Genomic DNA, 16,380 nt, shown 5'->3' with positions numbered 1-16,380 from the left:
CCCCGGGAGATCCCTCTTGTAAAAGAGTGGCTCCCTCCTTGTGGCAGCCCTGCTTGTGGCCCCTTGCCTCCGTTTCTCCCTTGGGTTGCCAATAAGTCCATGCAAGCTTATTCTCTAGTCCATCAACAGTTTATTTACAAAAGACCCTATACAAAATCCCCACAACATAGTCCACATCAACCCCATGACAGTAATCTTTAAAAACCCATCTCTGTTCCCACCATCCTGGTGTCTTCTGCCAGACCTGCACTCTTAAACAGGCCTCATCTGTCCCTCCGCCGGGGCAGCCTCCCCAGCCGTTCCTTGTGGGGCATGACCCTGCTCTTCCCAGTGGGAACTCACACTGGCTCACCACTGGGAGTCTCACGTGGTTCCTCTGGGAACCAGCTCTCCACCAAGGAGACGCTTCCCTTCCTGCAGGCCTCAACTTCAGCTCTTCTGCTTAGAGCCAGCAGGCATCTCCCTGTTCTGCTGCTCCTCCTCCTCCTCTTGCTTTCAGCCCTTTCTGGCCCTGGCTCAGGGATGCTAGCCAGCGAACCCCTTGCTGCTCCTCCCGCCTGCAGCCCTCTCTCAGGAAGCATCTTCTGTCAGTGAGGGCTCTTGTCTCCTGCAGAAACACTACACTCTGACTCCCCAGCAGCCCCTTCTCAGCCGGCCTTCTATGCCCCTAGGTACTGCCCTGCCCTCGTAATTAGCCCAACTGGGCGCACCTGGACAGGAACAGAAGCGCTGAGCCCTGTTTCATTAAATGGGCCCGCTAGGGTGTTACACCCCTCCTATGGGATTTTGCTCTTAAAGGAAAGAATAGTACTAGGGACAAGGAAAGAGAGGTAGATGTAAGGGTGTTTGCTGAGAGTCAGAGAGAAAGGCAAGTGTCAGGGGAAGGGAAATATGAGGTCGGAGAAGGATCTGCTTGTGTCTGAGAGAAAAAGTGAAGGAAGACGCCATAAGTTTAGTAAGGAGAGCCAACCTGTGCGCTCCTTACTCCCTTTAACTAGTCACATGAGTAAGGTAGGGTTACCATTCGTCCGGATTTACCCGGACATGTCCTCCTTTTTGTGCTAAAAATAGCGTCCGGGGGGAATTTGTAAAGCACTCACAATGTCCGGGATTTCCCCCTCCCCCGGAGCGGCTGGGAGGGCTGCAGGAAAGTCCCGGGCTGGACTCCGGAGCAGCTGGAGAGGAGCTCCGCCCTGCATTCTGAGCAAGTGTCTCAGCACAAAGTGCAGCCCTCCCCTTTTGCAACTGGGAGCGGTTACTGCCATGCAGCGTAGCAAAACGGGAGCGAGAGCACTTTGTGCTGATACAAGGGCTGCTCTCCCCTGCAACCCGGTCTGGGCCAGGGACCGGGTTTTGTTGTGCAGGGCCAGGGACCGGGTTTTGTTGTGCTGGGGAGCTTAGCCACGTGTCCGGCTCGCACAGAGCCCAACACCCTGTTCTGAGCAGCAGGGTAAGGGGGGCAGGAGAAGGGGCAGGGAGGTTCTGGAGGGGGCAGTCAAGAAACGGGGGGGGGGGCTTTTTGGGGGGAGTGGAGAAAGTTTTGGGCAGTCAGGGTACAGGTAGGGGGTAGGGTCCTGGTGGGCAGTTGGGGGGGGGTCTTAGGAGGGGGCAGTTAGGGGACAAGGAACAGGGAGTCTTAGGTAGGGGGTGGGGTTCTGGAGGGAAGTTAGGAGCAGGGGTCCCAGGAGGGGGCAGTCAGGGGACAAGGAGCTGGGGGGTAGGGGGCTGGGAGTTCTGGGGGGGAGCTGTCAGGGGGCAGGAGTGGGGAGAGGGATCGGAGCAGTCAGGGGACAGGGAGCAGAGGGGTTTAGATGGGTTGGGAGTTCTGGGGGGGGGCTGTCAGGGGGCAGGAGTGCGGAGAGGGATCGGAGCAGTCAGGGGACAGGGAGCAGAGGGGTTTAGATGGGTTGGGAGTTCTGGGGGGGGGCTGTCAGGGGGCAGGAGTGCAGAGAGGGATCGGAGCAGTCAGGGGACAGGGAGCAGAGGGGTTTAGATGGGTTGGGAGTTCTGGGGGGGGCTGTCAGGGGGTGGGGAGTGGTTGGATGGGGCGTGGGAGTCCCAGGGGTCTGTCTGGGGGTGGGGGTGTGGATAAAGGTTGGGGCAGTCAGGGGACAAGAGGTAGGGAGGCTTAGATAGTCCTGGGGGGCAGTTAGGGGCAGGGGTCCCAGGAGGGGGTAGTCAGGGGACAAGGAACGGGGGGAGGGTTGGGAGGTCAGGGGGGGCGGGAAGTGGGAGGGGCTAGGGCGGGGCTTCTCCCGTCCTCTTTTTTGCTCGCTGAAATATGGTAACCCTAGAGTAAGGCATGTGTAGGATTTGTCACAAGCTCTGAACTGAGCTGCCAAACCTTTTGAGGTTCCCCCATGCCTCACTGTGACTTCACTTGTATGCAGATACTGACTGCTGGCATTAAAAAGGGTTACGGGCAAAACAATGTGATCAAGTCAAGTGCACCAGTCGTATAAAATCAGGTCCCATCGTTACTGTCAGGGTGGCCTGTCTGGGTGTGTTTTTAATAAGATCATAAAGGCAAGAATCATGATGCTGATATAGTTTCATTCCGTCCACACTTGGGAAGAGCGATTCGTGTCGTTTGCTGCTGTGACATAAGGCGGTTCAGTTGAAGAGCAGCTGCCAATGAAAATCAGCTTCGTATTGTCTTGTTCATATATCGTTGTGTTTACCAGTCCTGTCTGAAGTTGAAAGTAAAACATAATCCAAATGATGGACGGTTATTTTACAGCTGTGGGGGGATGGGTGTGTGTGTGTGCTTGGCTACAGAGTAGATGGAGAAGACTGTTTATGGTAAAGAAAGAAAAAGAGAGAGGAGTAACAGGGAATTTATTTTTGCTTTAAGGAATTGCCTTTATTTTTGCATATTTAATGTTTATGGGAACACAGAAAATCACTCAATGTGGGTTGAGCATTAGACACAAGCTTTGATGGGAAAGATCAAGCAACGCTCTGCTCTGTCTTGTCCATGTGCTGCAAGGAGACATTGCTGTGTGCTCTAATGTTGATGAGTGAACCTTAGAATGTTCCCAAGAGGGGAAGAAGTTTCCAGAGGCTCGTCTGACTTGATGGATCTGCAGTGGTGGGCTACACGTCTCATGAGAACAGGCTTTCTTGGGAGATTTCCATTACTTCCAGTCTCTTCTAATTATTGTGGTACTTCTGCACGTTTGCACCCCTCGAGAAAAGGAACTCTCATTTCAGCTCTTAGCAGCCAACCTCCTCATTAAAGTCAATCGGACTCTTTGTGGCGGTGTTTTAATCCAGGAAATAAAGATTTTTTTTCCAGGGTGAGGCCCTTGTATGTTTAACACAGGCTTGCTCTTACGTGTTGTTTGGGGGCTTATTGGCATTATTCACCCAGCTCAGTGTTCCAAATGTAGATCCTGATACTGCAAGCAGGTCTGCATAGGGCGACTGACCCTGGTGGCTGTGGAGAGCCCCGGTGCGGTATTGGGACTCCGTGAGGGTGCAGAGAATGACCTGCGTAGATCACATTTCAGGATCAGAGCTGTGTGCTCCACCCTCTGTGCCATCTGGCTATACATTCTCACAACGTGTGCATGTCGTGTGCGTCTTTTCTGTACAGTGCTCAGGAGCAGATGGGACTCTGGGGAAGGCGATACTGTAGGTGTGGGTGCAGGGCTACAATGGGGACAGACGTCAATGTTGTGTGGAGGCAGCAGTCTGCTTGTTGTTGCCAGCTGTACGCAAAGGGGAACATGCTGACTGAGCACTATTGACTTCATTACATGGCACGTCCAGACCACAGTGAGACAGCCAGCAGCAGGGAGCGGGGCCGGAAAGGCCTGGCCACCAGTGGCAGCCAGTCCAGTGCTATTCTCATCAGCGAGGTGGTGGTACTGCTGCCTGCTGGCTTCCTCACCTGACTTCCTGCAAAGGCAGAACCCTGGGTTGGGCTTGGGAGACCAGAGAAACACTGGGGGTTGGGAAACACCAAGGTGTATGTTAGGGTGTCCCTGTTGACGAAGCCTCTTCTTATCATCCTTATGCAGGTTTAACGGCCACCCCTCCCCTCTTGACTTCCATGGAACTAGTCAGACAGTAAGGATTACTCATGTGAGTAGAGCTTTGCAGGGCTGAGCCTTTAAGTCCTGACCACATTCGCCTTCGTTCCTTTGAACTGCTAACCTTGTGCCGTCCTCCCAGGGGCTGGGGAGGAGGCGGGACGGTCCTCTAGGGCGCGGTGAATTCTAGCTGCCGTCCCAAGCGGATTCACCCAGCTGTCCTGCCAATGACAGTTGTTTGACCTCCCCGACCTGTTACATGCTCTGGGGTGAAAAGTGTTTTATTCTTCGTCCCAGTTTTGTCTTGAGCCTCCACAGCACAGAAGGGCTGAGTGACTAGCTGGGGGTGGCTTGTAGTGGTTGATTAGACAATGAAGAACAGAACAACTAAGCAAATTCTACTTGGCGTTACAGGCAGGCCTTGAATGACCACATCAGCAGAGATCAAATGGGAGCAGCAGCTCCATTGCAGAGATGCCCGCGTCTCTGTTTTTACAATCCTTAAACATCATTAAATTCACGGCGAGTTTGCCAACCCGTGAGTGATTTGCATGAGGTCTGATCTGCAGCTGCAATGATTTGTTTAACGTTTATTAACTTACCTTCCTGGAAAAGCTGCAATAAAGAGAATAAGGAGACGAGACTGGGAAAAACCTGTTTTGAAGAATCGGACAGTCGTGTAAAAGTGTCTCGTGCACAGGGCACTGGCCTGGAATCAGGAAACCTGGGTTCTGTCCCTGGCTCTGCCATTGACCTTGGGCAAGTCGCTTCTGTTTCCCCTCCCACCCATACAGTCGGTCTTGTCTATTGAGATTGTGAGCTTCTCAGAGCAGGGATTGTCTCTTTCTATGGGTATGTCTTCACTACCGGCCAGATCGGCGGGCAGCGATCCATCCAGCAGGGATCAATTTATCGCATCTAGTCTAGACGCGATAAATCGATCCCTGAGCGCTCTCTCATTGACTCCTGTACTCCAGCTTGGCGAGAGGTGCAGGTGGAGTCGACAGGTGAGCGGCAGCAGTCGACTCACTGCGGTGAAGACACCACAGTAAGTCGATCTAAGTACGTCGACTTCAGCTACGTTATTCATGTAGCTGAAGTTGCGTAACTTAGATCGATCCTCCCCCCTAATATAGACCAGGCCTATGTGTTTGTGCAGCACCTAGCCAATGGGGCCCCAATCTCAGTGAGAGCCTCTAGATGTTACGGGAGTACAAATAATAACTTCAGCTGTTGTAGGAAATGCTGTGGTCCTGCCTCTATTTTGGACAGCGGAACAGCGCTCCACTGCATGGAGAGAAAGGAAAGAAAAGCTACATATAGGGGACAGTGCTAATCTGCATGAAGGCATCGTGGTTTGACGGTGTATTCCAGTGGACCCACTGAACACGTTGGCTTCAGTGGGACAAATTAATTCCTCATGTAACTGTACTGACAAAATGGAGTTATACCATGGATACATTTTGCCTAATAAATGTTAATCCATTCCATCTTGCTGTTGACACTTGGTGTGAAAATTCAGCATAGAGAATTGGGAAGGACAGTCACAGTGGCATGTTAGTGAGCTTTTCACAGCTGGTTTGGAAGAGAAGAGAGTATTTGAGTCAAGAGACTTGTAACAGGAAATATATCAGTTACATCATGGAAGTATTGTTTTTTTAACTGTGTTAAAGTGCAGACGAGAGGAACTCACTCTAATTTGCAAAGTCATCATTTCTTCTCTAATGGAACTCAGAGGCACACACCCTTCATCTGAATTGCTCTCTGTGTGTGTGTGGTTATTAAAGTTAACAAATGGCCTATTTTTTTTTAAAGCAGGACAGAGGGGGTACTGGCTGCTATGAGCTACCTAAGAACCCTGAGTGATCTTATCTTTTTAATGAAAATGACTCCACTCTGAGCCCTTCCCCAGCCTTGCTAGTAGCTGGTGTTGCTGCATTTCCATTTCTTTGCTGATGTTGATTCTTAGCTTTTGGGGGTGGAGTCACAAAGGAAAAAGTCACCGTATAATTTCATTGTCCACTGTCCCTGCCTGCTGCATGGGATTTTCTCAGGGGAAGAGAGGAGAAAGGGTGCCCTTGGCCAGTTGTTGTTTGAATGGCCTAGAGACAGCTGGAAGGAGGTGGAGCATTGCCTGACCTGCATTGGATAAAGGCATCCTGCTTCTGTAGGGCAGGGACAAGATTAGGTCTCCCGGAGTTCTGAGGGAAGCACAGTCACGAGTTGCCTTTACTTATCCTTCCAGAAAAGTCTGATGGGCTCCCCTGGTGCTGTCTTGTGTGACCACGCGATGGGACCGTGGCCATGTCCTCACCCTGCACTGACACAACACTCTGCGGCCAAGCTCTGCCAGCAGTATTAGGGACTCCCATTGCCCATGAGGAGGGAGCGCAGGCCCCCAAATTATGGCTGACTCCTGCCCAGCCCCACTCTAGGGAATGAGGTGGGAGAGGGGAGCAGAAGAAGGGGCTATCTCCTTATACCTGGGTACAAAGTGGGCCAGAATTTGACCGTTTGCCTATTTATTTCAATGCTGATTTAAGCTGCTGTTTCAGAAGCCCATGGGATTAGTCCCCATGTGCAGCATGTTGACCCTCTACCTCTATCCCCGAGTATTTCAGCAGCACCAGCCTTCTTAGTGACTATGTCTGTTCCCTGCATAGCAGGTGCGGGACTAGCGTCTGATGTCAGAGGTGGTCTTGTCTCTTTGCCAAGCTGAAACATGACCTTTCTGAGCCAGTTTGTCAGCTCCATTATTTGGCAGCCTGGTTTGGATATACTGGAAATTTGGCTCCAGCCCATCACACAGGAACAGCAGGTGAGTTGCTTTAAATCCTGTGCATACGTTGCATGAAGTGATAGGGTGCTCTTTAGGCTTCTTTGCTAATGTAAGGCCGCTCTCTGCTCCCAGCCACATCCGTGCAGCCCCACTGAAGTAAGCGGGGTTATGTGGACAGGAGTAAGGGCTGAATTTGACTCATGTCGTTTGTTCAGAACGACTATATTTCCAGGACAGAGGCGGACCAGCACAAAGCATGTGTCTGTTTCAATGAGGAGTGTAATAATCTTGCCTGGCAATGAGTACTTTAACTTGCTACTGCAGATCTTTCGCCTTACATGGTCTTTAAACATGTTTAGGCTCTGGCATCATCTATGTATAAATTATTTTGTACACTATCTATGCGCTGGAAAAGAGGATTGTTGAATGGGATTTTCTTTGGGAGCTCAGCTAAGGAGTCTTGAAGAAATAGACGTGACTGTATTCATTGTGGGTTTGACCCTGCAAGGTAGTACCTAGCATTGCAAGGCTCACCAACATCAGTGTGAGCTGGGAGACTCAGAAGCATCTATCAGTATCAGGCCCAAACTAGTCTTGACATTTACCCACAAGTCTTTGGAGTAGTTAGAAACAGGCCTGAGATGCAGAGTTTGGATCTAGGTCTGGATCTCACCTTCCCCACTGTTTGGGGGCTGTTTGGATGCAGGGCTTTGGTTCAAGCTAGTATTTCATTCCTTGTGATTACTGAGTGCTGATAGCGTCCATGGTGCTGCACAAAGAGAGACACATTCCCTGCACCAAGGAGTTTATAATGTAGTGCAAACACAAGACAAATCATTGCAGACGTGCCTCGGGAATGGGGTCATGCTGTGAACCTCAGAGCAGTCCTACTTGGAAGGCTTTAAGCATGTTCTGCGGGGCAATTTAGGGCTTGATCCTGCAAAGTGCTGAGTGCTCTGGCTCTATCCAGTAAAATGCTTAAGAACATGATTGACTTTAAATATGTAAGTAATGAAATCCACAGGACAACTCATGTGTCTAGGAGCTTTGCTGGACTGGGATCTGTGCTCAGCACTTTGCAGGATGGAGCCCTTAAAGGAGGTAGTTTTCGAAATGAGGTGGCAGAGACTGTTCCAAGTGCACGGGGTCATGTTACTGCTTCTGTAAAACCCAGAAGAATGTTGAAATGTAGGGTGAGATAGATGTCACTATTTAGTTCAATCCTAGCCCTTCTGAAATCCTCAAACTATGTCCTGTAAGAATATCAAAAGGGGTTAAAATTAGAGCTGGGGGAAAATTTTCAGCCAAAACCTTTTTGGGGTAAAAAATGCCATGTCTGCAATGGTGAAAGGTTTTGTGAATTTGTGTGGGTTTCGCCCAATTGTTGAGAAAACAAAACAAAAGTGAAAAATTCCGGAAAAAAAATTCAATGTTTCATCATTTTCAAATTGAAATGTGTGGATTTTTTGGTTCAAAATGACACTTTTTGTTTTGAAACTTCCTTCAGTGTTATGGGAACAAACAACGAAAAAGCTCAAACTCAAAACATTTTGTTTCAGGCTGAACTAAACATTTTATTCAGCCTGAAACTTTTTTCCCCCAACATTTCTGTTTGCCAAAAATTCTGCAAAAAAAGGGCTTTTTCAGTTCGATGTGAAACAATTTATTCCCTGCCAGTGAACCAAAAAATCCATCATCCACCCAGCTCTAGCTAACGCCACTAACACCAGCGTATTCACTCTCTCATTTGCTGACAACAGCAGCAGCATAAAACCAAATTATTTTGAAGTTGCAAGTAAGTTAGATATAGCAGAGTGCCTTTGAAAGAGACAAGCTAGTTAGTATATTTCTGTTCCATCAAAATGAGTAATCATTACATCCTTTACGTTTCTGCTGAGGAGGAAAAAAGAAAACCCTCTTAATTCCTTAAATTCTTTATGCCAGCCTGGAAAAAAGGATTCCAGGCATGTCTGGGTCTTGCTGCTTGTTCTCTCTCTGTGTCTCTTTCTTTAGTATTCCGCCACCTGTTTGTAACCAGCGTTCTGTAGGTTCTTATAGAGGCTTTCTTCTCTGGTCTGTGTATGCCCTTGGTCTTGTTGCTTTGACACTGAGGCCTTGTTGTCTGCGAGAGACAGTGCGTTAGAGCTCCCTGGCTTACCCTGATGCCTGCTTTACTCCCATAACTTCATTCTTGGAAAGTTTCTGAGTTTCCCGGGTGATAAAACACGAGCAACATTTGCTCTGGCCTGACTCATTTCTGAAGGCATTCAGCCTTGTTTTGTTATGAAGGTTACCAAGGGTGGGTGGGGGGCATGAGAATTCCCAGGGATGGCAAGTCCTGAAAAGTGTCAAAAAGTCACCTCCTGCACCTTTTACACTGTGGGGTTGTTTTGATTGGGTTTGGAAGGTACACAGAAAATATTCTGGCCTGTCAGGAGGGTAGGACACCAGCTGAACAAAGTGGTATGTTACAAACTTGTTCCCCCTCTCTCCAAAAAAACCAGCTATATATCTATAACAGCCCTCAAGCTGTCAGAGATCGGGGCTATTATCACTCAGGTTAGACTGATATAGTAGCGGAGTGTTTGCGATTCTTCACTGGAGACCAAACCAATGAATCAAGCGAGACAGTGTTTTGAACGGTTAAAGAACTCATAAATTCATTTTTAAATATGCAGTTAATAACAGGGGAAGGCGGGGAACTGACTGCATGGGCATTTTTTTCCTCTTCACGCTGTGTTTTTTATCTCTTTAGAATAAATAGCTTGTGCATAATTGGTGGCTCGGGGCTTTACAGAGATTAACAGGGAGGGTTCGCTAGCTGCTCCTGGCCAACCAGTTTGGAGCCTGATTCTGGTCTCATTTACACAGGAGTCACTCTGTTGGAGTTAATTAATTTATATTGTCATTAAACTGGAGTGAGTGAGAAGAGAAATTAGGCCCTGGGTATCCAACATTTAATAAGGACTTAAATTTGGATTGCAAAGCTCCACTTTGCCCCAAGTATTTTCATATGGATTTTTCTCATTCCTCAGTTGGTGTAAAGTCTGGCATAGGGGGATTGACTTAACTGGAGCTATGCTGATTTGTACTGTCTGAAGGTCTCCCTCAACCCCCCATTCATAAGAGGCAAAGAGCATTAGAAATGCTGTAGCAGTAGAAATGGCCTTAAACCACTGAGTACAAACATCACACTTGATCTTGGGACGTATTTGGTCCCAGATCCAAACTTTGCAGCTCCCCCAGCTCTTTAATGGCCCCAACCAAATGCTGGATCTGAACCCAAATCCCAGGTTTGAACAACCTTAAACCCCGGGGTGAGCGGTTCTCCTTATGAAGGCACTGAGGCCCAGATTCTCGAAGGTGTTTAGGCCCCTAACTCCCATGGATTTTCAATGGAGGTCTGAGGACCTGGGCAGGAGAGCTTGTATTTAACAATCCCATTGTTGTTCTTTTAAACATTCCATACCTTTAGCACAGCTGCAAGCAGCGAGGAGAGGCAATGCATCAGGAGCGATGTAGTCTGGCCGAGGAGTCAGCCCATAGAGGAGAACGGAGACTTAGGGTATCCGAACAACAGCTCCCATGAGGTACTTTGGCAGAATTTCTAAACTGAAATATTTTGGGTTTGGGATGGTCATTTTTTTTTTTTTTTTTTTTTTTTGATGAAAAATCAGAATTGTCTGCAGGAAACAAAACTCATTTTGACAAAAAAAAAAATGCAGTCAGTGAAGCACCAGTATAAATGCTTTGCTGAATCAGGGCCTTGGACGTTGGTTTCTGGATGCATGACAATTCGACCAATGTTTTCAACTTACTTGGAAAATACCATTTTATGGCTATGTGAGGTAACTTGGAATATCCTCCCCGCATAAGAATATTTTAAAGTGTTAATAGGGTTTGGAAGACATGGGAATGTTACCAGAACAAGACATGGCCGTTATTAAGAGCAATTATATGTCCTTTTTGAATCGACAGGTGATGGAGTAGTTCTGGTTCCTGAATGCCACAGTGTGGATATCAATGTAATATTGGGTAGTCCTTGGTCCCTCCCTGTCATTACGCAAACTCTGACTTCAACTCCTAAGCCAATATTTGCCCTTTCTTTTTAGTATACTCCTCTCTTTTGTGTTTGAGTATTTGAAAGCCTGGAGAACATTTGTCAGAATCCCAGCCTGACTGGGAAGAGGAGAATGTGAATGCTTCTGAGTTAGAAGAAGCATAATGTGTCTGGAGAAGAATGGAAGGTCAGAGAGTTGGAGCTTTGTTGGTTCACCAGGAAATATTTCTTTATATACGATGGCTGACGGAGTCATTTCTCTGAATTCTTGGTCCCACTCCTCCCAACCTGCACAGACAGTATGTGAGCTCCCATTTCTGCTCTGGCTTTCTCCATAGGAGACGCCATGAATTTGTCCAGAATTTGCATTAACTAACGTGTGGGTGAACGTGCTAAATTGTGGCATTGTGAGACTTCAATTTCTATTATAACAAACCTTCGGGGAGAGGATGAATTCATAGAGACCTGCCACTGTTGCTGGTTAAACAAGGTACATTTACCTTTCTGTATTATTAATGCCCAGCTTGCCCAGTCCTAGTGTGCAGAGAGAGCGTCTCATGAGGATATAGTGGCTACAAACGTCAGTAGCTATGGTTGCTTGTAATGAAATATGGAAGGGCATGCTAGCCTAAGAGAGGAGTGTAGGTATGCTATAGAACCAACATTTTCACCCAACCTGAGTACTGGGTATTGTTTCTACTCAAGAATGCTGAATACACTGTCCCTATGGTGCTGCCACACCTAAGATTAAATTCAATACACAATCTAGCTCACAGAAGGATTGGTTCTTGAGGGAGAAAGTACAATTGTTTTCTCAACCGCCTAAGAGCACATTTTTGGCTCTGCTGGATCCAGGATTAGGGCTCTGCAGATAGGAGGAAGTCTCTATCCCTCCCGGGCACTTCTGAGCAAACATTGGATTTTCCTGTAGACTGATAGATTTGCTTTTTCAGCTGGTTATGGTTTGTGGAGCTGCCAAACAGTGTTTGCTGAACAGATTCCTACACTGCAAGCTGTGCGAATGGGGCTGCGCCATGCTCATGCTCCTTGAGAAGGCCCTGGTTAAGGAGGAACATGCCTACTCAGGAAAGCACTTAAGCCCGTACTTAACTTTAAGCACATGCTTAAGTTGCCTCCCATCAAAATGGACTTCAAGCCATACGTAAAGTTAAGCATGTGCACAGGACTTAAGGTCATGCTTAAAGTTAAGCACCATGCTTAAGTATTTTCCTAAACGGGGGTGTCCCGGGGGGGAGGAGGGGTTAACCTGACCCTGGAGTCCTTGCTGCAAACAGTCCTCACACACTCCTGCATAGGTTCAACACCAGGTGCTTTATTTACAATGTGCTATACAGGTGCTTGTGCCCCACAACACAAGGCTTTTCACCTTCTCCCCAGGCCCAGTGTGCGAGATCTCACCTCGCTGAGGTTCTGGGCTTCTTTGGGCCCTCCTCCCAACGCTTTCCATCTCCTTCCTGTCTCGCTTTTAGCTGTGCCCAGCTGAGGAGTGGCATCTCTCTTTATCGAGAATTTAACCAATTATCTCCTCACATTGGCCCTGGTGGGGACCCTTGCAAAGTGCCCAGAGCGATGAGTCGGCCTTAAGCTGCTCACACTGTCACATGGGGTCACTCAGCAGAAGCTGATAAGTTCATTGAACACTCAGGGGTTTTGGAGGAAACTAAGACTATTTATGTGGGTAAGGGTTGGAAGGATCGGGCTCAGATTCTCTACTCTGGCACAAGGGAAGTTTATGAAATTAGTTTTCATTATAATAAAGGGGAGGTACCCGCATGACAACACAGGGCAGTGGTGGGAGAATTAGTTCTTTTTATGTGCAGCACTCAAGATAACTGCGTGAGTGAGGCATTCTGTTAGAAGCATGTGGTAATTCAACGTGTTACTCAAATAGTCCTTCGCTTCCTGAAATTCCCTTTCTCAGAAGGCTGAAATTTCTCTAGAATCAAAAGCTGTGTCCTCCCAAGCTTTGATTCTGAGCCTTTGGTGAAACCCTCAAAGATAATCAGTTTTCACAGTGACGCCTTGCAGATCCTCAAGTCTAGTGATCAAGGTGAAAGGCATTTCGGGGGGATTAATGACCTGCTGAGAGAAGCTGCTGGCCCCAAATCTGTTAAACCTGGCTGGTTGCTAATCCCCAGGCAATGCTCTGGTGTTACTGTTTTAATATGAGTGGAAAGTGGAATAAAAACATAGGTGTATGGAATATTTTCATGGTAATTCAACTTCATTTGGTAGCCATATGGTACTGCTAGAGAATTATTGGCCTGTGTTTTAGCTGGTCAAATAACTTGGATGCTCTCCAGAATCCCCATCAATATCATATGTATAATAGTCTGTGATCTTACTGTATGCACATTGCAAGACTATAAAACAGCTTCAAATATGATGTGACATTGAAAAAGCTGTTCGTCACCACGTCCTGCCAGTTTGGTGCTCACAGGCTAGAACACAGATAAACTGTGGTGCGCAAACTCTACTACGTTGTTTCAAAAGCAGTCTACATCATTATTATTTTATTATTTATTTGTTCTGCGGTTTCACCCAAAGACAAGATCAGGACCCCCCTGTGTTAGGTGCTGTACAAACACACATGAGTCCTTTATCAGGTTCCGCAGCATTTAAAGGGATTATATTCTCATTTTATTACCATGTAAAATTCTTTGAATTCGGACCAACCCAAGTTCTCAATGTACAAGATAATTGGTAGGTCAAAATGTTGTGGGCCCTGCTCAGCAGTTTTATATGGTAATAAAAGGAGGTTATATTACCTTTAAATACTCTGCTGACTTTCCTCTCTCATTAGAGTGCACTGCTGCAGTTGCTTCATTTGTTGATAGCTGAGAGTTTATTTGGTTCCTTGGAGTCATGAGATGCGTCTCCACATGTCTTTCATCATGTCATATGTTTCAAGAGCCTAGTTGCATTTGTAACAGCATAATTAGGTTTTTGTCATAGCCACTTACTTGACAGTTGTGTTTTTCGGCCATATTTGAAATTATGGTTTAATTAACGTAATTAACATCATTGGGGCACATTTTCAAAAAACTTTCAGCGTTGGCCGACCTCTGCTTCACTTGAAATCAAGGAGAGTTTTACCATTATCCTCCCTGGGATCGATGGTTAAGGCAATGCTGAGCACTTTTCAAAATACTCTCCACTACTCTTTTTAAAAAATATTATCTACACCTCTACCCCAATATAACGCTGTCCTCGGGAGCCAAAAAATCTTATCGTGTTATAGGTGAAACCGCGTTATATCGAACTTGCTTTGATCCGCCAGATTGCGCAGCCCTGCCCCCCCAGAGCGCTGCTTTACCGCGTTATAGCAGAATTCATGTTATATCGGGTCGCGTTATATCGGGGTAGAGGTGAACTTGGTTTAATGTAGCCAATCACTCTGGAGCCAGATCATGTGTATCAGCCTGCCATGACCCGAACTTTAAAGGAGCTCAACAATTTGCAGTGTCATTCCCATTCTAGGGCCCAATCAGCATGTTACATTTCCCATATCAGTGTGTTGTCAACAAGGTCTCTGCAGGATGTGCAAGGTATGAATTAATACCCCAGCCTCTCTGCCTTGTCATGTCTCATTGTTTAATCAGAATTTAACGAAGAGTTGCTCAGTGGAATAGTCTTTCAAGTACGTGACTGGATGATGCTAATCCGACTTAAGCAAATGCTAAGGAAAAGGGTTTAAGGCTATCACTATTCAATGAGAGCAAAGCCAGCAAGCTGCCTGGCTGTGAAATATGTTTTCTCTACTAGTAGGGCAGTGGTCGGCATCCACAATGATATTTAATCCAGGGTATAACTGTGCTTTCAACAGTGTCAGCAACACAGATGCCCATTATGTACAGGAAGGGATGAGCTTGGGTAATTGACAGAGTGGCACCAGCAACCAAATGTAATTGAAAACATTCCCTTCTTCTCCCGCATGAGACTTCTGATTCCCTCCCGGCTCTCTTTACAGCTGTCATGTAGGCAGATGTTATTTTTGGATTGGGATTAGCAGTGCCTCACTTGCTGCTGATGGCTCCTGTTTTATGGTGGTACCTTTTTAATGATGTCTGAAGAATTTAGGTATCAAAAGCGAGCTCTGAAGGGCAGCCCAGTTGGAAGTTGCCTGAGTAACATGGAGATCAAAGGAAGGCACCACAGCATTGGTCTGTGTGCTTGAGAAAAAGCATTTTGATTTAAGAAGATTTAGGCACCTCATTAATTAAACTGTGTGTGGGATGTTCTCCTGTTGCTGGTGTAGTGGAAAGATATATCCTCATTGCATCGTGAGAGTAATAAATTCAGGAAACGTACGACGCAAGTGAAACAAGAATGGGCAGGGAGTATTGTCTAGGGAAGGCGACTGGAAGTCAATAACCTAAATTCTATTTCCCACTCTGCTGCTAATTTGGTGTGTGATTTTGGGCAGCTCACTGTGGCCAAGATTTTCAAAAATAGGAACCTAACGTTAGGCTCCTCCATTAGTGGACAGATTTTCAAAACTGCTCACCACCCAGCAGCTCCCATTGAAGTCAATGGGATCTATTGGACACGCAGCATTTTTGATAATCAGGCCATTTAGTTAGGCACCTAAATAAGGATTTAGGAACTTAACTTTAGGCTCTTGTTTTTTGAAAATCTTGGTCTTAATTTCTCAGTGCATCAGCTTGCCCATCTGTAAAAGATGATACTTACTCAACAGGGGTCAGAGTGACTGAATAGGGGAGGGGAAAATATAGCGGATTTCTAAGTAGTAAAGGCAACAACTGAAAAAGGTAAAAACAAATGAGGGCATCCCCATAAATGCCCAGTATTTTCCCCTCCCCATTTTAGTCACTCTGCCCTCTTTTGCTCAAGTGTCATCATCACCTCAGTGCCTGCAGCAATGACAATTACTGCAGAGCAGGTATGGAGCAAGACAGAGGCTGTAGGTTGTTAGGAAGAGGAGCTTTGTCCTGGTTAGTTAGTGTCTGCCTGTTCAAGGTGTGAGCAAGACTGGCTCTGTCTCCGTCTCTCTGGGATACCCTTCTTGAGCACAGCTTCACCTCTTTGTCGAAAAGGATAGCATTAATGGTAAAGCTGCATGTCACTGGCGTACGGGCTCCGTGTACAGCTCGCTATGCACTCGGACCCGCACCCAGTTTTGAAGATCCTGGCCTGTTGGACAGCACCACCAAGGTCTGTGAGTTAAGTGTGTGTGTGTGTGTGCGCGCAATATTTACAGATGGCAGAAGGGGGGCACAGAGGACAGTACGAGAGACGGTCTCATGATCTAGGTTAGTGAGTGTTTCTGCTGGAAGGCACGCTGTAGGTGGAAAGCCTTAGTTTCTATTGGAAATCCAAGCAGAAGGGTCTATTCTGAACCTGCACACAGGTTCTTTTCTCAGGGCATTTCATGCCAGGTTTGATAGCCCCGTTTCGCTGGCTTTTTTCCCCCTGATTGTCTGGAGAAGACAATTTTCTGCCAGAATATAGTTGGATTTCTT

General features: G+C 47.0%; 1 protein-coding gene across 5 annotated transcripts in view; it reads left to right on the top strand.

Moving 5' to 3' along the window:
* The window catches only part of SHROOM3 (shroom family member 3), a 138,608-nt gene that overhangs the window by 19,895 nt on the left and 102,333 nt on the right, over positions 1 to 16,380 (top strand). For 2 of the 5 annotated variants that reach the window (XM_054030079.1, XM_054030074.1), the window contains exon 2: positions 10,292 to 10,406. In XM_054030079.1, coding sequence (XP_053886054.1) covers positions 10,402 to 10,406 — 5 coding nt within the window. In that variant the 5' untranslated portion in view covers positions 10,292 to 10,401. Of the gene's footprint in view, positions 1 to 4,025; positions 4,090 to 6,810; positions 6,856 to 10,291; positions 10,407 to 16,380 lie in introns of those variants that run through there. The other 3 variants (XM_054030077.1, XM_054030076.1, XM_054030078.1) reach the window with 3 other exon arrangements.

The sequence above is a fragment of the Malaclemys terrapin genome, chromosome 5 (genome assembly GCF_027887155.1).
Source record: "Malaclemys terrapin pileata isolate rMalTer1 chromosome 5, rMalTer1.hap1, whole genome shotgun sequence".
In the NCBI taxonomy this organism is placed as follows: domain Eukaryota; kingdom Metazoa; phylum Chordata; order Testudines; family Emydidae; genus Malaclemys; species Malaclemys terrapin.
This window is presented reverse-complemented; position numbering and strand designations above follow the sequence as displayed.